A 23,416-nucleotide genomic window follows, 5' to 3' on the forward strand; every position below is an offset into this window, starting at 1 on the left:
GAGTTATAGGAGGATGGGTTCATTGTAATGGCTGGAATGAAACAAATGAAACGGAGTCAAACGTGTTTGATGTGGTTGATACAGTTCCATTGATTCCATTCCAGCCATTACAATGAGCCCGTCCTCCTATAGGTCCTCCCACCAGCCTCCTGTGGTACACACACATGCACACACACACATGGGTATACTTGCACATACACAATAACTATATTTTCAAGTTCTTGCCATTCTTGGTCTGATGTATAAAGATGCTGATACTGCTGTGTACAGGTCAACGATCCAGAAGCTTGTCGAGTGGTGTGATGGCCACCATCTATCTCATCCTTAATGTGAAGAAAACGGAGGATGGTGTTTGTCCCCAAACCTGTCGGCCACTCGTGTGTGGTTGTCCACAATGTCAACATAGCACAGGTTAGTTCAGAGAGACTCATACAAGTACATGAATGCACATATGGACAATGTGCTTAGCGGGATTCTCCAAGTAGAGAGTGTCTGCTGCAGAGTCCAACAATGCCTCTATTTCCTACGTAGACTCTGAGTTTTCAGAGGTGACAAGAGAGTGACGCTCCTGAGCTCCCATGCGGCCATAGAGAGTATCCTGAGATGTGGCGTCACAGTCTGGTTTGGCAGTTTATTAGTTCAACTAAAATCTCAAATGTCCTGCCTGATACAAACTGTCCTGAAGGTCATGGGTGTGAGGCAGCATCCCTCCCTGCAGACTATTTCTGAACAGACTCCCATGTACGTCACTCTGAGTATCCTCTCCTTCCAGACTCACATTAAGCATCTCCAATCCAACATGAAATCTAGAATCGGCTTCCTATTTCACAACAAAGCCTCCTTCACTCATGCTGCTAAACGTACCATTGTAAAACTGACTATACTACCGATCCTTGACTTCGGCAATGTCATTTACAAAATAGCCTCCAACACTCTACTCAGCAAATTGGATGCAGTCTATCACTGTGCCATCCGTTTTGTCACCAAAGCCCCATATTCCTCCCACCACTGCGACCTGTATGCTCTCGTTGGCTGAACCTCGCTTCATATTCGTCACCAAACCCACTGGCCCCAGGTCATCTATAAGTCTTTGCTAGGTAAAGCCCTGTCTTATCTCAGCTCACTGGTCACCATAGCAACACCCACCCGTAGCACCCGCTCCAGCAGGTATATGTCACTGGTCATCCCCAAAGCCAACACTGCCTTTGGCTGCCTTTCCTTCCAGTTCTCTGCTGCCAATGACTGGAATGAATTGCAACAATCACTAAATCTGGAGACATATATCCCTCACTAACTTTAAGCATCAGCTGTCAGAGCAGCTTACTGATCACTGTACCTGTACACAGCCCATCTGTAAATAGCCAACCCATCTCCCTCATCCCCATATTGTTATTTATTTGAGCTCTTTTGCATCCCAGTATCCCTACTTGCACATCATCATCTGCACATCTATCACTCCAGTGTTAATGCTAAATTGCAATTATTTCACCACTATAGCCTATTTATTGCCTTACCTCCCTAATCTTACTACATTTACACACACTGTATATAGATTTTCCTATTGCGTTACTGACTATGCGTTTGTTTATCCCATGTGTAACTCTGTGCTGTTGTTTATGTCGCACTGCTTTGCTTCATCTTGGCCAGGTCGCAGTTGTAAATGAGAACTTGTTCTCAACTGGCCTACCAGGTTAAATAAAGGTGAAATAAAATAAAATAAAGTATCAGGACTCCCCTCAGGCAGATGCTATAGGGTCCCTCCTCACATCAGACAGACACTATAGGGTCCCTCCTCCCTTCAGGCAGATACTATAGGGTCCCTCCTCCCATCAGGCAGATGCAATTATTAGGAAATGGAAGACATACAAGACCACTGATAATCTCCCTCGATCTGGGGCTCCACGCAAGATCTCACCCCGTGGGGTCAAAATGATCACAAGAACGGTGAGCAAAAATCCCAGAACCACACGGGGGGACCTAGTGAATGACCTGCAGAGAGCTGGGACCAAAGTAACAAAGCCTACCATCAGTAACACACTACGCCGCCAGGGACTCAAATCCTGCAGTGCCAGACGTGTCCCCTTGCTTAAGCCAGTACATGTCCAGGCCCGTCTGAATTTTGCTGGAGAGCATTTGGATGATCCAGAAGAAGATTGGGAGAATGTCATATGATCAGATGAAACCAAAATAGAACTTTTTGGTAAAAACTCAACTTGTTGTGTTTGGAGGACAAAGAATGCTGAGTTGCATCCAAAGAACACCATACCAACTGTGAAGCATGGTGGTGGAAACATCATGCTTTGGAGCTGTTTTTCTGCAAAGGGACAAGGATGACTGATCCATGTAAAGGAAAGAATGAATGGGGCCATGTATCATGAGATTTTGAGTGAAAACCTCCTTCCATCAGCAAGGGCATTGAAGATGAAACGTGGCTGGGTCTGTCAGCATGACAATGATCCCAAACACACCGCCCGGGCAACGAAGGGGTGGCTTCGTAAGAAGCATTTCAAGGTCCTGAAGTGGCCTAGCCAGTCTCCAGATCTCAGCCCCATAGAAAATCTTTGGAGGGAATTGAAAGTCTGTGTTGCCCAGCAACAGCCCCAAAACATCACTGCTCTAGAGGAGATCTGCATGGAAGAATGGGCCAAAATACGTGTGAAGACTTACAGAAAACATTTGACCTCTGTCATTGCCAACAAAGGGTATATGACAAAGTATTGAGATAAACTTTTGTTATTGACCAAATACTTATTTTCCACCATAATTTGCAAATTAATTAATTAAAAATCATACAATGTGATTTTCTGGATTTTTTTTCTCATTTTGTCTGTCATAGTTGAAGTGTACCTATGATGAAAATTACAGGCCTCTCTCATCTTTTTAAGTGGGAGAACTTGCACAATTGGTGGCTGACTAAATACTTTTTTGCCCCACTGTACAGGGTTGGATAGGGTACTTTCTAAATGTATTCTGTTACAGTTACTAGTTACCTGGATTACTTTTGGATTACCTAGCCTCAGTAGCGTAATGTAATTACTTTCTGTTACTTTTGGATTACTTTTCCCTTAAGAGGCATTACAAGAAGACAAAAAGGATCCATCAAACGAGTTTGGTGTGTCGTCATAGTGGTCTCTGAGCAGGGTTGGGGAGTAACTGATTACATGTAATCAGTTACATGTAATCAGCTACATGTAAATCGGATAACAAAAAAACTGTGACGGTATTTAGCTACGTTACCAGCAAAAATATTGTAATCAGATTACAGATACTTTTGAAAAACTAGATGATTACTCCTTGGATTATTTTTTAAATCGTAAAGGACGTTTGCAACAACAACAAAAATACATTGGTTCCCAAGGGGCGCAGCGGTCTGAGGCACTGCATTTCAGTGCTAGAGGCTCCACTACATACCCTGGTTTGATTCCAGGCTGTATCACAACCAGCCGTGATTGGGAGTCACATAGGGCGGCGCATAATTGGCCCAGGGTCGTCCGGGTTAGGGTTTGGGCGGGGTAGGCCGTCCTTTTAAATAAGAATTTGTTCTTAATTGACATGCCAAGTTAACTTTAAGTTAAAATTAACTTTTCTGTTTTCTCAATTACATTAAGTTCAGCATTGAAAAAAGGTGCAAGTTTAATTTCTTCCACCTGAGCATGTCAGAGACCACTATAATGATACATCAAATGCGTTTGATGAGTCCTTTTGTCTTCTTCGAATGCCTCTTTAGGGGAAAGTAATCCAAAAGTAACAAATGACCTAAATTTGGGTCTTCCAAAAATTACGTTACTGATTACAATTTTGGACAGGTAATTACTAACTGTAATGGATTACATTTAGAAAGTAACCTAACAAAACCTGTCTCTGACTTGTGGTCAGACTCGCTCAAATGGAACAAACTTAAACTTGTGCCTAATGCTGAAATTATTGTCATTGAGAAAGCAGAAGGTGTCATCATGATCTTTTTCCGCAAACATCTTTTCGAATTTAAAAGTCATCCAGAAGTAATCATCAAGCTTTTCAAAAGTATTGGTGATCTAATGACAATATTTTAGCTGGTAACTGATTACAGTTAAAAAAAATAGTAATCAGATTACATGTAACTAATTACATGTTACCAGTTACTCCCCAACTCTGTACACACACACATATCCAGATGTCACAGGGATCATTACTGTTATGTAGTAGTGACTGTGTTATAAGAACATTCCCGTTTATGTAACCAACGAGAACACACGGGGACATCGTTGGCACCTTTACCGGTACACAGCTTTCATGCCCACTGAACAGGTTTCAGGATGTTGGTTGCTACCAAAACAAAGTGTGTTGTCGTACAAAACAATCATTAACACCAGTCTATTTCAACAGGAAGTTTCTCCCTGTCAACACACACATCTCTTACCATAGCACATATAGATAGGTACAGTGAAAGCTCAAGACAAAAGTTGTAATACCGTTAAGAGAATGAGTACTACTATGGTGTAGAAAAATAAACGCAGAGGAGTATACAAGGGCTCTCCCCCCTCCCTTCTTTCTTTCTCTCTCTCGGTCTCATCCCTCGCTCGGCTGCTCCTCCTCTCCCCTAGGTGCCGTAGGTAGACTCCTAATGAAAGATCAAGGGCATTAGCTCAGCGGAAAGCTAAGTGGGTTACCTGCAGTTAGACGCTCCGACACAGAACATTAACTTTACTGCAGCCTCATTTGTAATGGAGGGGGAGAGAGACAGAGAGAAAGAGAGAGAGAAAGAGAGAGAGAAAGAGAAAGAGAGAGAGAAGAAAGAGCGAGGCAAAGAGAGGAAGAGAGAGAGAGAGAGAGAGAGAGAGAGAGAGGGAGAGAGAGAGAGAGAGAGAGAGCGAGGGAATGGGAGTAACATAGGTTGGCATTTGCAGGTGCTTTGTCAGCAGTGGCTGCATGGAATGCCAGCTTCATTACCTTCTGTCTCCATGCAGTCACATTCCTCAACGTGATTCACACCATACACACCCACACACACAGGCACGTACAGACACACATGCACAGACACACAGATGCAAGCACCACACTCGCACACACACAAGCGCGCACACACAAACAGAAAAGCTTTCAGGGCCAGGCCATGGCAGCGAAAACAAACTGTAAACAAACATAGATAGTGTATTGTCATGTTTTTAGGGCACAATGTGAAGACACCAACTGTCTTTTTACAACCTTAGGGGTACACTGGAGTCACAGCTCAATGTATTCAGGCTTTTGTATGCAGGCCTTGCTCTAACACACCCGAAGTGAAGACCATGACACTTTGATTTATTGAAACAAAAGCCAGTACCTTCTTTAGCCCCCCAGGACCAGAGTTGCCCACCCCTGTTTTGCACTACAAGCCTCTTGTCTAGTTACAGTGACACAGTGCCAGTACTGAAGCATCCATTACACACCCTCCCTTCCCTCCCAGACTCCAGTCGGTGTCCTTACATGAAGTCATGGCACGTTCCTCAAGGCTGCCACCAAAGCCTTCAATCTTTTCTCAAATCCCCCTAGCCTGCAGCCCCATGCAAATCAAGCCCTCTTCCCACAGATAGGGAGACTTGCAAATGTATTCAAACACAGGCAGCCTAATACTGGGGCTTTCATGTAATGCTGGTGTATTTGTGTCTGAGTTACAGGGACCCTGGGACGCATTAGGGGGACGGGCACGGATTTGTCAGGTTATTATCTGGTGTCTGCGGATTGGGGTGTGTATGTGTTTCTATCTGAGGGGGGTTATTGATTCGTTGATGTAATGAACACCTCCATTTCTATGCTACCTTGGCAACAACGGGAGAAAGCAGTGGGGTGATTCCCGTGTGGGTTCTCAGTAGTGAAGGATTGTGGGGTGTTGGCGTGAACAATGAGACATCTGGCAACGCGCACACACACACACACACACACACACACACACACACACACACACACACACACACACATATCCACTTAAAACCCCATCCTCATCTGTGTAGGGAGCAGCAATAAAGACGACATCTGAGATGATACTAACTCAAACCATAACATACCCCTTTAATGTCAACATGGCATTTCAGGTAGGAGTTAACAGTGATAGCTGAGCGTTTGAGTAATGTTCACCAGTTGTCACCTTTCCCCACCCTTCTCAGAAACGAGTGTTTTGTATCCATGACAACTGAGCAGAGCCAGGCCAAGCAGAGCACCAGGAAGAAAGTAAGACATAAGCCCAAATGATCGCCACCTCTTGTTTTTTTCTCCGTCATCAAAGTCAAGCAACACGTCATTAGCGATTGGACTGGTGTCAGGTAGCATGTCGGTGGCGGTGACCTGTGTCCAATCAAGCATTCTCGGGAAGGACAGGGCCTATGGGATGACATCACCCTGCAGGAAGTATTACACTGGTCAGCGGCTCGTCTGGAATACTGAAATTGCACCCTATTCAGTGTATAGTGCACTGCTTTTCACCAGAGCCTCATTTGGTTAGCCACATAGGGGTCTGGTCAAAAGTAGTGCAGTACAAAGGGGATAGGGTGCGATTTTGGACACAGAGGTTGACTGTCAGAAAGTGGACAGATGATCCCTTAACAAAAAAACATCAATGGCATATTCCAAATATTCTGTTTGCAGGTCTATTGTACTGCTAGGTTGCTACTGTAAAATAAAAATTAATTCTCAATGAGAAGTTTACTTGTTTAACAAGAGCATTTATATCGATTTTTCCCACACAACACGTAAAAAGAGCACAACAGACAGAACAAACAGTCAACAACCAGGTTGGATGATAGGTCGGGCTACCATGGTGGAGATCCATGCATGGAGCCAAATATTAGAGAGTGGTGGAACAGCGACTGGTTTAATGCACTTTCTTTCCTTCCTTTATTGCTGCTGTTGCATAAAAATGGAGGTTGGTAGAGGGTGTGGCGCATGGGTAAGAGAGGGAGAGAAAGTGAGAGAAAAGGAGAGAAAGTGTGCGAGAGGAAGAGAGTGAGAGAGAGAGAAAGAGATTTATAGTGGTCTATGATTAGGACTGTTGGTCTGTAATTAGTGTGTCCACAGTGTGCAGTGCAACACAAACAGGCTGTGAGTTATGGGGCTGGAGAAAACATGTCACAACAGTGTGAGAGACCCACTGTGTCTCAAAACATGTGTACACAGAGAAGCATACTCTTGTTCTCCTCTTCCCTCCCTGTCATTTCCCTCTTCCTCTACAGGAACAGGTCCATAGCACACTGTGTGATACCCAGTGTATCAAACAATGAGTACATACCACCCCTTTCACCTCTTATCTCTCCCTTCCTCTTCTCCGCTCTTCCTCCTGTCCTTGTTCTTCTTTCCTCTTCCCATCTTCTCTTTCCACAGTCTGGGAAACTGACACTAAAATGTAGGACTGAAGGGTGGAAAACACATAAAGGCACAGCCAATTGGCCAGTGTTACCTAGTGTTGATTGATGATGCAAGAGTTTTTCAGAGGAAGTGTTTTCATGACGCTGTTGTTTTGGGTTTATTTTATGTCTCTCGCTGTGTTTTTGCCATTATTACTGTAGAGTTTATCCAGGAGTTAAGTGAACTCTGTAAGTGTTAAATTAACAATCATTGGTGTAAAAGAACGGCAGTGTTAAAAACCAGACTTGAACCAAAAGGACAACTATCATATTTCCCATCATTCTCTATTGCAGGTAGATTTTTTTTAATTGTTTGTTTCAAAATCTGTTTTGCATGTACATTGATTGATTAATTAATCTTATGCTACTCAAATATAATTAACATAAATTCTTCTGTTACTTGCACTTATTGCACCCGTTACATCCAGTTTAGATGCATTAGGTAGTCTAAAATCTTAGCCTTCCAAACCCTGATAGACAATCATGAATGCAGGTGAATAAAAATGCCAAATGTTGGATATCCCAACTCTGGTTGGATTTCAATAGGAATTACACAGCATGTGACTTGCAGGCCTCATGTGGCCTGTAAAATCATTAATTTCAGGCCACTTTATAGGGGTAAACTAGGCCCTCAAAATAAGGCCTATGGCCAAAATAAGGCTGTCACACCCTGACCATAGTTTGCTTTGTATGTTTATATGCTTTGTTTGGTCAGGGTGTGATCTGAGTGGGCATTCTATGTTGTGTGTCTAGTTTGTCTGTTTCTGTGTTAGTCATTGTCTCTGATTGGGAACCATATTTAGGTAGCCTGTTTGGTGTTGGGTTTTGTGGGTGATTGTCCTTATTGTCCTTATGTCTGTCGTGTGCTAGTTTGCACCAGTATTAGGCTGTTTCGGTTTTCTTGTTACGTTTGTTTGTTTGTTTGGTATTTGATTTGTGTTATTTTTGTTTCATTAAACATGGATCGTAATAGCCACGCCGCATTTTGGTCTGACTCTCTTTCACCTACAGAAAACCGTGACAGAATCACCCACCACAACAGGACCAAGCGACGTGGTAACGGGCAGCAGCAGGAGCAGCGTATTAAGGACTTCTGGACTTGGGAAGAAATCCTCGACGGGAGAGGACCCTGGGCTAAACCAGGGGAGTGTAGCCGCCCCAAGGTGCAGCACAAAGAGGAATGGACATGGGAGGACGAACTGGACGGTAAAGGACCCTGGGCACAGCCAGGAGAATATCGCCGCCCCAAAGAAGAGCTGGAGGCGGTGAAAGCGGAGAGGCGCTGGTATGAGGAGGCAGCACGGCGACGCGGTTGGAAGCCCGAGAGTCAGCCCCAAAAATGTATTGGGGGAGGGCTCACAGGAAGTATGGCGAAGCCAGGTAGGAGACCTGCGTCAACTTCCTGTGGTTACCGGGGGGCTAGAGAGACCGGGCAGGCACCGTGTTATGCTGTGGTGCGCACGGTGTCCCCAGTGCGGGTGCATAGCCCGGTGCGGTACATTCCAGCTCTGCGTATCGGCCGGGCTAGAGTGAGCGTCGAGCCAAATGCCATGAAGCCTGCTCTACGCATCTGGTCTCCAGTGCGTCTCCTTGGGCCGGCTTACATTGCACCAGCCTTGCGCACGGTGTCCCCGGTTCGCCTGCATAGCCCAGTGCGGGGTATTCCACCTCGCCACACTGGCAGAGCGACCGTGAGTATTCAACCAGGTAAGGTTGGGCAGGCTCGGTGCTCAAGAGCGGTCTACCCAGTACCACCTCCACGCACCAGCCCTCCGGTGGCAGCTCCCCGCACCAGGCTTCCTGTGCGTGTCCTCAGCCCAGTACCACCAGTGCCAGCACCACGCATCAGACACCTCGCCTCTCCAGCGCTGCCAGAGCCTTCCTCCTCTGCAGCGCTGCCGGAGTCTCCCGCCTGGGCAGAGCTGCCAGTCTGCATGGAGCAGCCAGCGCTGCCAGTCTGCATGGAGCAGCCAGAGCTGCCAGTCTGCATGGAGCAGCCAGAGCTGCCAGTCTGCATGGAGCAGCCAGAGCTGCCAGTCTGCATGGAGCAGCCAGTCTGCAAGGAGCTGCCAGTCTGCAAGGAGCTGCCAGTCTGCAAGGAGCTGCCAGAGCTGCCAGTCTGCATGGAGCAGCCAGAGCTGCCAGTCTGCAAGAAGCCGCCAGAGCTGCCAGTCTGCAAGAAGCCGCCAGAGCTGCCAGTCTGCAAGAAGCCATCAGAGCTGCCAGTCTGCTTGGAGCAGCCAGAGTCGTCAGTCAGCATGGAGCAGCCAGAGCCATCAGTCAGCATGGAGCAGCCAGAGCCGTCAGTCAGCATGGAGCAGCCAGAGCTGCCAGTCTGCATGGAGCAGCCAGAGCTGCCAGTCTGCATGGAGCAGCCAGAGCTGCCAGTCTGCATGGAGCAGCCAGTCTGCAAGGAGCTGCCAGTCTGCAAGGAGCTGCCAGTCTGCAAGGAGCTGCCAGAGCTGCCAGTCTGCATGGAGCAGCCAGAGCTGCCAGTCTGCAAGAAGCCGCCAGAGCTGCCAGTCTGCAAGAAGCCGCCAGAGCTGCCAGTCTGCAAGAAGCCATCAGAGCTGCCAGTCTGCTTGGAGCAGCCAGAGTCGTCAGTCAGCATGGAGCAGCCAGAGCCATCAGTCAGCATGGAGCAGCCAGAGCCGTCAGTCAGCATGGAGCAGCCAGAGCCACCAGTCAGCATGGAGCAGCCAGAGCCGCCAGTCAGCATGGAGCAGCCAGAGCTGCCAGTCAGCATGGAGCAGCCAGAGCCGTCAGTCTGCCAGGATCCGCCAGTCAGCCAGGATCCGCCAGTCAGCCAGGATCCGCCAGTCAGCCAGGATCTTCCAAATCCGCCAGTCTGCCAGAATCCGCCAGTCAGCCAGACTCTTCCAGATCCGCCAGTCAGCCAGGATCTTCCAGATCCGCCAGTCAGCCAGGATCCGCCAGTCAGCCAGACTCTTTCAGATCCGCCAGTCAGCCAGGATCTTCCAGATCCGCCAGTCAGCCAGGATCTTCCAGATCCGCCAGTCAGCCAGGATCCGCCAGTCAGCCAGACTCTTCCAGATCCGCCAGTCAGCCAGGATCCGCCAGTCAGCCTGACTCTTCCAGATCCGCCAGTCAGCCAGGATCTGCCAGAACTGCCAGCCAGCCAGGATCCGCCAGTCAGCCTGACTCTTCCAGATCCGACAGTCAGCCAGGATCTGCCAGAACTGCCAGCCAGGATCTGCCAGAGCCTTCCTCCTCTCATGTGCTGCCGGAGTCTCCCACCTGTCCGGCGCTGCTGCCGGAGTCTCCCGCCTGTCCGGCGATGCCGGAGTCTGAAGAGCCCCTCAGTCCCGAGCTGCCCCTCTGTCCCGAGCTGCCCCTCAGTCCAGTGGGGTTATGTAGTAGGGTCGCCGTAGTTAGGAGGCCAAGGAAGCGGAAAAGGTGGCGGACAAAGACTATGATGAAGTGGGGGCCACGTCCAGCACCAGAGCCGCCACCGCAGACAGATGCCCACCCAGACCCTCCACAATAGGTTCAGGTTTTGCGGCCGGAGCGCACCTTGGAGGGGGGGGGGGGGTACTGTCACACCCTGACCATAGTTTGCTTTGTATGTTTATATGTTTTGTTTGGTCAGGGTGTGATCTGAGTGGGCATTCTATGTTGTGTGTCTAGTTTGTCTGTTTCTGTGTTTGGCCTGATGTGGTTCTCAATCAGAGGCAGGTGTTAGTCATTGTCTCTGATTGGGAACCTTTGTTGGTAGCCTGTTTGGTGTTGGGTTTTGTGGGTGATTGGTCTGACTCTCTTTGACCTACAGAAAACCGTGACAAAGGCCTAAACAGTGCATTCAGAAAGTATTCAGACAATACCTCAGAATGACAAAGTGAAAACAATTTTAGCAAATGTATTACAAATAAGTAAACATAAATACCTTATTTACATAAGTATTCAGACCCTTTGCTATGGGACTCGAAATTGAGCTCAGGTGCATCCTGTTTCCATTTATCATCCTTGAGATGTTTCGACAACTTGATTGTAGTCCCCCTGGTGGTGGCAGCGTCATGCTGTGGGGATGTTTTTCAGCGGCAGAGACAGGGGGACTAATCAGGATCGAGGGAAAGAGTAACAGAGCAAAGTACAGAGAGATGCTTGATAAAAACCTGCTCCAGAGCGCTCAGGACCTCAGATTGGGCCGAAGGTTCACCTTCCAACAGGACAATGACCATAAGCACGCAGCCAAACAATTATATAAACTCAGCAAAAAAAGAAACATCACATTTTCAGGACCCTGTCTTTCAAAGATAATTTGTAAAAATCTAAATAACTTCACAGATCTTCATTGTAAAGGGTTTAAACACTATTTCTCATGTTTGTTCAATGAACCATAAACAATTCATGAACATGCACCAGTGGAACGGTCGTTAAGGCACTAACAGCTTACAGACGGTAGGCAATTAAGGTCACAGTTATGAAGACTTAGGACACTAAAGAGGCCTTTCTACTGACTCTGAAAAAAAACTAAAGAAAGATGCCCAGGGTCCCCGCTCATCTGCATGAACATGCCTTAGTCGTGCTGTAAGGAGGCATGAGGACTGTAAATGTGTCCAGGGCAATAATTTGCAATGTCTGTACTGTGAGATGCCTAAGACAGTGCTACAGGGAGACGGGACGGACAGCTGATCGTCCTCGCAGTGGCAGACCACATGTAACAACACCTGCACAGGATCGGTACAGCCGAACATCACAACTGCGGGACAGGTACAGGATGGCAACAACAACTGCCCGTGTTACACCAGGAACGCACAATACCCCCATCAGTGCTCAGAATGTCCGCAATAAGCTGAGAGAGGCTGAACTGAGGGCTTGTTGGCCTGTTGTATGGCAGGTCCTCACCAGACATCACTGTCGCTGGACCAGCCAGGACTGGCAAAAAGTCGAGGTTTTGTCTCACCAGGGGTCATGGTCGGATTTGCGTTTATCGTCAAAGGAATGTGCGTTACACTGAGGCCTGTACTCTGGAGCGGGATCAATATGGAGTTGGAGGGTCCGTCATGGTCTGGGGCGGTGTGTCACAGCATCATCGGACTGAGCTTGTTGTCATTGCAGGCAATCTCAACGCTGTGCATTGCAGGGAAGACATCCTCCTCCCTCATGTGGTACCCTTCCTGCAGGCTCATCCTGACATGACCCTCCAGCATGACAATGCCACCAGCCATACTGCTCGTTACATGTGTGGTTTCCTGCAAGACAGGAATGTCAGTGTTCTGCCATGGCCAGCGAAAAGCCCGGATCTCAATCCTATTGAGCACGTCTGGCACCTGTTGGATCGGAGGGTGAGGGCTAGGGCCATTCCCCCCAGAAATGTCCGGAAAATTGCAGGTGCCTTGGTGGAAGAGTGCGGTAACATCTCACAGCAAGAACTGGCAGATCTGGTGCAGTCCATGAGGTGGAGATGCACTGCAGTATTTAGTGCAGCTGGTGGCCACACCAGATACTGACTTTTAGTTTTGATTTTGACCCCCCATTGTTCAGGGACACATTATTCCATTTCTGTTAGTCACATGTCTGTGGAACTTCTTCAGTTTATGTCTCAGTTGTTGAATTTTGTTATGTTCATACAAATATTTACACATGTTAATTTTGCTGGAAATAAACACAGTTGACAGTGACAGGACTTTTTTGTTGTTGTTGCTGAGTTTATATATAAATTGCTCTGCCCCACCTGTCCTGACCGCCACTGACTGTATTTTTTGCATCGTCTTAAGTAATGTATCTTAATGATATCATATTCACGTAGGCTCGCACTTGGTGAACGCCATAGGACTGGAAATGAATACATGCAACATCCATGTAAACTTAGCAAAAAAAGAAATGTCCTCTCATTGTCAACTGCGTTTATTTTCAGCAAACCTAACATGTGTAAAGATTTGTATGAACATATGTCACTAACAAATACAGTCATGGGTGGCATCTACAATTCAATCAAAAGGCAAAGCACACTGGGAATTATGCAAATAATCATGCTTTACAATGTCAATTTAACACTGAAAAGTGTGAAGCCGCATAGACACTGGAACAGTGAAGAAACATGATCACAGGAGTAACTTTTTGCAATGCGGTTTTCTTTTATTGCAACTGGAAGACAATACAACACAGAAACTTTATGTTAGCTTTTTGTTTTCTTCGGAAAAACAAAACCATTTTTTTTTAAACAAACATACTTTCGTCATAGTAATGGACAAGGTGATATTTACATGAATTGATGAAGTAGTTGGTCTTTGGCAATGTGAATACACGTCAAGGAAATACAGAGCGCACCTACGGAGGTCGGTCTCCATATTAACAGATCAGCTGTAAGGTCATGCCATCAAGACTACATGGTTCAAAAACAGGACACAGAAATGATCGGTAGCATGTTTTTACAGAACACCACCTGCCTGTTATTTACATAGAAACTACATGGTGACTTTTTGGTATTTTGTTTCTTTGTTACCAATAATAGTGGTATAACGAAATTGCTGGCAGTCGTTTCAGAGATTAGCACAACTACGGATCCTTCGAGACCATATAGTAGCCGATTCTATTGGAATTTGTGCCATAAGTGCCATAAGGTACCATGCAGTTTCCATGATTACAAGGTGAAGTGTACTACAAATAACTTGAAACTGACGATCCACTGCTCTCTCTTCTCCTCCTCCTCCTCCTCCTCCTCCTCCTCAGAAAACCCCTCCAAAACAATAAACTGAAAAATGGCAGTTGAACAGACAGAAACCAAACAAAATATCAACAAAAAACACAATGAAACAAATAAACACTTTTTTTTGACTCATCAATATATCATTATTTGCCAGGCTAATTTTGACAGTTCATTAATAATAATTCATATTCAATATTTTGAGAACACGTCGTCCTCCTCCGACATTGTGGCACCTGAAGGATTGTGATTGGAGGACGAGTTATCGAGTGACTGTTACCGTCCAAGGAAGGCAGTATTCCTCAAAGGATAACGTAACAAACAATGGGAATAAATCATATCATATATTTATCAGTTGAAGATACATTGATTGACACACGAAAGCAGTCTCGTCGACAGAAGCTCATCACTTCATCTTAATCCAGGGCAAATAAGGGCTCCTTCAAATGATACCTTATTTCCCATATAGCGCTCTACTTTTGACCAGAGCCACATTGGGTTAGTTAGCTCTGGTCAAGAGTCGTGCACTATGAGATATTGGGTGTTATATTCAACTAATAAATGAAAATCATCCCAATGAGCAATGATCAGTAGCACAAAAAACAATAACGTGGTAAGTTTCAACAAAAATCAGTAGCACATAACGCAGAAAGGTTATCCGATAGAAATGCTACAGCTCACTGGTCATTTTTTTGTCTTGACATACAGATCAAATATGTGTGTCCTCTATTTCAGGTAGATAAGGAATTATTACAGGCTTTGGCACTGAACTTAGACAATATCTTTATTTTAATATCTTAGTGCAATCTGGCGAGATAATGTGAAAATATGCACTATAGAGTTTGTATTTATCTTGCCATCGTACTGTGCCACTTACTTTGTGTTACTTTCATGTGCAACGAGTCTATGGTAGCCTGCCTAATAATACTGACAACAAGACCTGAAGAGTTGCTAGAGTAGAAATGGCAAAAACACAGCGAGGGACACAAAATAAACCCAAAACAACAAAAACATAAAAACACTTACTCGGTTAAACTCGTGTGTCATTGAAAAATGGAAGACCCTGAAATATCAAAGACGACTAAAAGAGGTGATGGAAGAACAGGCACAGAGAAGGGGGGGGGGGTATGGGGAACAGAAGACTGACACTCACTACCTAACCTCTCTTTTATCACATGGGCTCCAACATTCAGCCAACAGGGAGAACCCATCAGACACAGTGGTCACTATACGGCCCTGCTGGAGAGGACAGAGGTACGCTGAAAGTTTGGTGCTTTCAGTCCACAAATAACTGATCTTCATGCCAAGAAGTTTTTAAAATGTTGTCTTTTCTAGCATGGCCATCTAGCGACTACATACAAACACTGGGACATTCTGGTTTTGTCAACTATGGATGAAGGGAGTTGCTATCTAGCCCTGTATCCACGGGTGGAGCGAGTTATCCTCATATTGCAGAAAGAGATTTGCCCCACAGACCGTCTTTTTGTCCCTGAACAAGATGTTATTACTGTATTTTTTCAAAGCCCACTGTTAAAACAAAGATGAGTAAAAGGACGACAGGAAACAAATCAAGTCAAAAAGAAAAAGACAAAACAACAGAGAAGGATTCCACACCTATGGGCGCAGAACCTCGAGGCAGAACCTTTTTGTTCGCTAGGATACTTATATGAAAATAATTCATGCTTCATGCTAAATACATTATTTACCTAACATGAACTTTGTCTGAATAGAAAACAGTTTTTTCTCTTTTTCTTTACAGAACCCATGCAACACGATTTGGAAAAATCCTGCTGGCTACATTGCTTCAAAAGAAAATCAAAATCTAGTTTAACTTTTTATACAGTGTTATCCTGACTGGATGAAATTGCTTTATTACGTCATGAGAGTGGGTAAGTAAACACACACAAAAAAAACAAACACAAAAATTAACAACTCCACAGTCATATCATTATTCTTCTCACACAAAATATAATTGGCAGGTTCCATAGCATCATTTCCTTTCCAACCAATGAAGGTATTCAGGTGTTTGTGCCACAGGAAAAATATCACTACATCATGTCACTGGATTATAACTCAATGATTCACGTTGATTGCTTTCATAAAAGGACACAGGCAGTTTTGAGGTTATCTTGACATATTGTCAGTTATTTCCCTCTCCGATAAGCGCTTGCTAGACTATTAGCTTATGGCTTTTAGCGAACTGAATGAGTTTACATTTAGAGAACACCCTGTCAAAAAACGAAGCTTTTCCTACATCTAACTTGTACCAGTGTCCTTCATCCCACTACAGTCCTACAGTCAACCATTAAGGTGAAAACATAACTGTCCCCTCCGCATTGGCACGCTAGCTAGCGCTGGTGGCTAAATGTGATTAGCAGTCAGAAGGACAGTTAGCTAAGGAAGTGCTACCATCATCACTGGGCTGACCAAGAGATTCTCTTTGGCACTGTCCCAACACTGACACACATAAACTGACTACCTAGTGTTACTTCTATGAGCTTGGCTACGCTACTGATGAGTGTCTCTTCTATGGGGTTGGCTAGGCTAATAGTCACTAAAGCTAACAATTTCCCAGAATTTCATGGAACATTTTTTCTGTGGCAGCTTCCTTGCACACAGACAAGACAGAGCTGGCAAACTTGGTTTTATATATATATATATATATATTTTATAGCCGCCTTTTTAGCACCGGAAGTTCCAAGGCAAATTAGAATGCCATTGTTTTTGAAAGTTTTGTACCCAACACAGGGGATAGTTTGCCAAGCAATATTTATCTGTGGCACTCCTATCCATGTCAGCATATACCTGTGTTACTTCAGTGGAATAGTTAACGAATATAAACATTGCTTTAGCCAGTATAGCATGTGGATTTGTGCTTGGTTATTGTGACGTTTATGTATATGGTCACATCCTAACTGAAATATGTAGCCCATAGACATCAATGGTTAAGATCTGACCCTGAATACTAACTTTATTTCATTTGAATGATGTACATCACTGTAAAAACAAAATAGTCCGTGATATGCACCTCATAATAACGTTTTACCTGTAAATTCTACTGAAGTAACAAGTTATGAGCCTGTAGAAATGTACTTAGTGTTAGCTGCATCTGATGAGACTGTAAAGGGCAATAGCTGCAGATTGGGCACATTTTGACATTAACAAGTTGATCTCCTATTCACACATCCAAGCCAATCCATGATGGGGCAGTTTTTCAAAAAGCTAATTTTTTTTCTCTCGCTCACTTTACTTTCAGCCAACGGAAACCTGCGAACTTAGCTGAATATCAGAAAAAGGATCATCTATGGCTTTAATCTCCTTTAAACAAATAAAAAATAATTAAAAAAAATGTAAAGGAAAGAAAATCAACCCTATAAACAGTAACTTTAAATACAGGAAAACAAAGTGATTGTTTTTTTATATTGCCACAAATCATTCAGAATTCACCTGATATCCTGAAAAAAAGAAAGCATACATTTCTATATTAAAAGTGATGTTTTGTATTTCCGTTCTCTCTCGCTCTCCTTTTTTTTCTTTGAAAATCTTTACTCTCTCAGCTAAGTCTCTCTTTCAAGTCTCATGGGTCAGTTTTTCGTGGGTTCTTTCTGCTCTTTCTGGCCCTTGGCGGTTCTGTTAGTGATATTGTTCAAGCAGGCGCGGACGCCCGCCAGGTGGAGAAGCGAACCCGCTGCCTCCTTCATCTCCTCGTCGTCGCTCTCCGGCGGCTTTTCCGTGCGCCGCTTTTTCAGCGGGAGCGTATCACTAGCCACACCCATCCGCTGCTTGGCTTTCAGGAAGTGATGCCGCTTCTTGTTGTGCTGCTGGCTGGAAAGGGCGGAGTCTATCGTGTCTATGGGCCAATCGCGTGGCTCTTCCTTCTTGATCTCCAGCTGAATCTTGCTCTTGTCATCTTCATCATCCTCGTCGTCGAAGTCTGAATCGTTGGCGACATCCCGGGCGACGGGGCCATTGCTGCGGAGACTGGAGTCGCTAGTGTAGTCACTGCCGTCATCCGATTGGTTGGTGCTGTAAGTGTGGTCCTCCTTGGGGTCGTTGCTGACCAACGGGGAGTCGCAGGCGGGATGGCTGATGCTATGCTTCCGACAGCCTCCGGACAGCACAGATCTGGAGAGAGACAGAGAAAGAGATGAAATGCACATAAATACATGCATACAGTATTTACACACACATACACTGAAGCCGACCGTAGACATGACAGTGACACACTGATGTCAACATTAGACACACTTCACAGCTCCCTGTGTTTGACTTATGTTGGTAGCATGTTTATACACACACACACACACACACACACACACACACACACACACACACACACACGCTTCAGTGAGTACATCAGACACACAGAGCAATGCTAGCTGTGACCGCTAATCAGCGAGTCATCAGCTAATTCAATTAGACTGGGCTCATCTCCGAGTGGCCACTTCAGAGACCGGAGTACAGAGCTAAAGAGCTAACGCTACGTGGATGATTATTCTAATGGATTTAACCCTACACTCTGCCATCAGGTAGATGTGGGAATCGTGTAATGCAAAGTCACTCTACAAATCAATCACCGTCTCGGGATTAATGAAGTAACATTCGATTTGAGTCGATTCACTTTAATTCAATTCAATTCAGTGGTGTAGCTGGCTGATAGCACTACATATCCTACATTGGTGATCATCATAATGTCATGTCACCTTGTTGGTGTCATAACAACTTTATGAAGTGTTATAACTATTGTATGAGTACTGTGTGCTAGTGCGCCGAGGGGGGTTAACAGGGAAGGGGTGTCATTAGTTATTATAAAAGTTATCATACTATTTTTTTTATTTAGGCTATTCCGTTCTTTCCTATAAAAGGAATAGGTATGTTGTAAATGAACTAAAACTTCAACAAAAGTGAACGATCCCTTGAAGCTTTTCCATCCTCCTATAGCTATTACAGCCCAACCAGCTAAGTTAAGTCAAAGATGTTCCCCCCGTCACTCTGCATCATGTCATGCAGCTTCCCAACTAACTCTGTCGTTAAAAGCCCAGCTCGGAGTGTCTCCGTCCAGCCTGGCTGCACTGTGCATTTAAACCTCATGAATTATAGGAGGAGCACAGCAGTCTAAGACAAACCCTACCTATTATTCATGTCAGTCACTCACTCACCCCCTCTCTCTCTGCTCTGACTGAGTGTGTTCGTCTGTGTGCCTGTGTGAGAGACACAAAGAACGGATGGGTGAAAGGCACCTGTTTATGTGTGGATTCTGCCTCTCTGTGTGTTTATACGACATCAAACTACAGTTTTTCAAATCAAATTGTATCGGTCACATACACATATTTAACAGATGCTTTTGCGGGTGTAGCGAAATGCTGAGCTATAATGTTATCGTTTGTGTGCAGCTGTCAGTTGTGTCCCTACCTACCACTTATCCCAGAATACAGTTTGATCTATAACACCGAGCGAGACAGAGCTCAGCTGGAATCACTGTGTTTCCACGTGAGGCTGTCACCGCCTCAGGCCAGAACATTCCGTGTGTGAGAGTGTATAATAGCATACGAGCATGTGTGTGTCCTGTCTGAACATGCAGCTTTCACCCCTCCTAAATGTCTGTCCCTAACGCTTCCACGCCATCCCTTGCATGACTGTGTGTGTGTGTGACTGTGTGCACAGACCTGTGTGAGTGTGTGTGCCTCTCTCTGTGTGTCTCTCTCTATGGCAGGTATACCAACCTGACTGCTGCTGTCCTGCTCTCTAAGGGGTTGATGGGCAGTGGTCGTATTCCTGGGTAAAGGCCCTGACTCATCATCCTGGCTCCGTTCCGGATCACTCCCTGAGGGACTAAAGATAAAGGGGAGAGAGAGGAGAGAGAGGGTCAGTAACACACACACACACACACACACACACACACACACACACACACACACACACACACACACACACACATGCAGTGCATTCGGAAAGAATTTGACTTTTTTTACATTTTGTTATGTTACAGCCTTATTCTAAAATCTACACACAATACCCTATAATGATGAAGCGAAAACAGGTTTTTTGACAAATAAATAAAGGACAACCATCTCTGCAGCTTTCCACCGATCGGGCCTTAATGGTAGAGTGGCCAGACGGAAGCCACTCCTTAGTAACAGGCACATGACAGCCCGCTTGGAAAAAAGACTCTCTGGTCTGATGAAACCAAAATGTAAATATTTGGCCTGAATGCCAAGCGTCACGTCTGGAGGAAACCTGGCACCATCCCTACAATGAATCATGGTGGTGGCAACATCATGCCGTGGGGATGTTTTTCATCTGCAGAGACTCTGAGAGTAGTCAGGATTAAGGGGAAAGATGAATGGAGCAAAGTACAGAGAGATCCTTGATGAAAACCTGCTCCAGAGAGCGCTCAGGACCTCAGACTGGGGCACACAGCCAAGATAACGCAGGAGTGGCTTCAGGACAAGGCTCTGAATGTCCTTGAGTGGCCCAGCCAGAGCCCCGAATTGAACTCAATCGAACATCTCTGGAGCGACCTGAAAATAGTTGTGCAGTGACGCTCCCCATCCAACTTGACAGAGCTCGAGACGATCTGCAAAGAGGAAGGGGAAAAAGTCCCCAAATACAGGTGTGCCAAGCTTGTAGTGTTATACCCAAGAATACTTGAGGCTGTAATGGCTGCCAAAGGTGCTTCAACAAAGTATTGAGTAAAGTGTGTGAATACTTAAGTAAATATAATATTTCAGTTGTTTATTTTTTATTTTTTTTTGCAAAAAATTCTAAAAACCTGTTTTTGCTTTGTCATTATGGGGTATTGTGTGTAGATTGATGAGTGGGAAAAAAACGATTTAATACATTTTAGATTAAGGCTGTAACGATACAAGATGCAGAAAAAGTCAAGGGGTCTGAATACTTTCCAAATGCAGTGTACGTATGAGCTGGTTAAAGACGTCATGTACCAAATACCTGGGGGTGGTGATTGACGATAAGCTGCAGTGGAAGGAGAACACCTCTGTGGTTTAAAAAAAAAGGCTCATCAAAAGCTACTCCTTTTAAGGAAGCTCAGATCTCCTTTGATGTCTGCTGAAAAAATGCTCCAACGGGTAACATCACTGAGGTGGATGCAAACAGGCTAAACTAAATCAACAAGAAGGCTGGATCTCCCATCGGCACCCAGCAGGACAAACTAGACCCTGTCCTGGATAAGCGGACCTCGGGAGTATAGAGGCCAACACTAGCCAACCCCTCCACAGTATCAGCCTGGAACATCGCAGTGCGATGGCAGACAGATTTATTTTACCCAGATCCAAAACAGAACGTTTATGCAGATCCTTTTTACCATGTGCTATGAGGCTTTTAAACACGAACACTTCGTTTTTTTTTATCAAATCAAATGTTATTGGTAACATATACATGGCTAGCAGATGTTAACACGAGTGTAGAGAAAAGCTTGTGCTTCTAGTTTCCGACAGTGCAGTAATATCTAACAAGTAATCTAACAATTCCCCGACAACTACCTAATACACACAAATCTAAAGGGGTGAATGAGAATATGTACATATAAATATATGGATGAGGGATGGCCCGAGCAGCATAGGCAAGGTGTAATAGATGGTATAAAATGCAGTATATACATAGGGTATGAGTAATGTAAGACATGTAAACATTTTTGAAGTGGAATTATTTAAAGTGTCATTGTTCCATTTATTAAAGTGGCCAGTGATTGGGTCTCAGTGTAGGCAGCAGTCTCTCTGAGTTAGTGATTGCTGATTAGCAGTCTGATGATGGCCTTGAGATGGAAGCTGTTTTTCAGTCTCTCAGTCCCAGCTTTAAATTCACCTGTACTGACCTCACCTTCTGGATGGTAGAGGTGTGAACAGGCAGTGGCTCGGGTGGTTGTTGTCTTTGATGATCTTTTTGGCCTTCCTATGACATCAGGTGCTGTAGGTGTCATGGAGGTCATGGAGAGCCTTCTGGTTGAGGTCGGTGCAGTTGCCATACCAGGCTGTGATACAGCCCAACAGGATGCTCTCAATTGTGCATCTGTAAAAGTATGTTAGAATTTTGGGTGACAAGCCAAATTTCTTCAACCTCCTGAGGCGCTGTTGCTCCTTCTTCTCCACACTGTCTGTGTGGGTGGACCATTTCAGTTTGTCTGTGATGTGTACGCAGTGGAACTTAAAAAACTTTCCACCTTCTCCACTGCTGTCCCTTCGATGTGGATAGGGGGTTGCTCCCTCTGCTGTTTCCTGAAGTCCACAATCATCTCCTTTGTTTTGTTGACGTTGAGTGAGAGGTTGTTTTCCTGACACCACACTCCGAGTTGACTCACCTCCTCCCTGTAGGCTGTCTCGTCGTTGTTGGTAATCAAGCCCACTACTGTTGTGTCATCTGCAAACTTGATAATTGAGTTGGAGGCTTGCATGGCCACGCAGTCATGGGTGAAAAGGGAGTACAGGAGGGTCTGAGCACACACCCTTATGGGGCCCCAGTGTTGAGGGTCAGTGAAGTGATGATGTTGTTTCCTACCTTCACCACCTGGGGACGGCTCGTCAGAAAGTCCAGGACCCAAGTGCACAGGGCAAGGTTAAGACCCAGGGCCTCCAGCTTGATGATGAGCTTGGAGTGTACTATGGTGTTGGATGCTGAGCTGTAGTCAATTAACAGCATTTTTAGGTTTAGGTAGCCTTGTTATCAAATATGCTTTGATAAAATCCCCAGCTACAATAAATGCAGCGTAGGGATATATGGTTTCCAGTTTCCAGAGTCCAGTGGAGTTCCTCGAGGGCCACCGTGGTGTCTACTTGAGAGGGAATGTACATAGCTGTGACGATAACAAGGAATTCTAGGTCGGGTGAGCAGAAGGACTTGAGTTCCTGTCTGTTGTTATGATTACTCCATGAGTCGTTAATCATAAAGCATACACACCCGCCCTTCCTCTTCCCAGAGAGGTGTTTATCCCTGTCAACGCAATGCATGGAGAAGCCCGGTGGCTGAACCGATCCCGACAACATATCCCAAGAGAGCCATGTTTCCGTGAAACAGAGAATGTTACAATCTCTGATGTCTCTCTGGAAAGCAACCCTTGCTCGAAATTCGTCTACCTTGTTGTCAAGAGACTGGACATTGGCGAGTAGTATACTCGGGAGCGGTGGGCGATGTGCACGTCTACGGAGCCTGACCAGGACGCCACTCCTTCTGCAGCGTCGTTGTTTTGAGTCGGCTTCTGAGATCCATTGCCCTGGGTGGTGGTTTAAACAGAGGATCCGCTTCGGGAAAGTCGTATTCCTGGTTGTAATGTTGGTACGTTGACGTCGCTCTTATATCCAATAGTTATTCCCGGCTGTATATAATAAGACTTAAGATTTCCTGGGGTAACCATTTTTTTAGATGATGATGCTGCTTTTCG

General features: G+C 45.3%; 1 protein-coding gene across 3 annotated transcripts in view; it reads right to left on the reverse strand.

Moving 5' to 3' along the window:
* Nucleotides 1-13,429: 13,429 nt before the first annotated feature.
* foxn3 (forkhead box N3) overlaps nucleotides 13,430-23,416 on the reverse strand; it is a 112,552-nt gene continuing 102,565 nt past the window's right edge. For all 3 annotated transcript variants that reach the window (XM_064927570.1, XM_064927572.1, XM_064927571.1), the window contains exons 5-6: nucleotides 19,746-19,854; nucleotides 13,430-18,147 (exon numbers count right to left, since the gene is read on the reverse strand). In XM_064927570.1, the coding sequence (XP_064783642.1) occupies nucleotides 17,607-18,147; nucleotides 19,746-19,854 (650 nt within the window). In that variant the 3' untranslated portion in view covers nucleotides 13,430-17,606. The remainder of the gene's footprint in view (nucleotides 18,148-19,745; nucleotides 19,855-23,416) is intronic.

The sequence above is a fragment of the Oncorhynchus masou genome, chromosome 21 (genome assembly GCF_036934945.1).
Source record: "Oncorhynchus masou masou isolate Uvic2021 chromosome 21, UVic_Omas_1.1, whole genome shotgun sequence".
In the NCBI taxonomy this organism is placed as follows: Eukaryota; Metazoa; Chordata; class Actinopteri; order Salmoniformes; family Salmonidae; genus Oncorhynchus; species Oncorhynchus masou.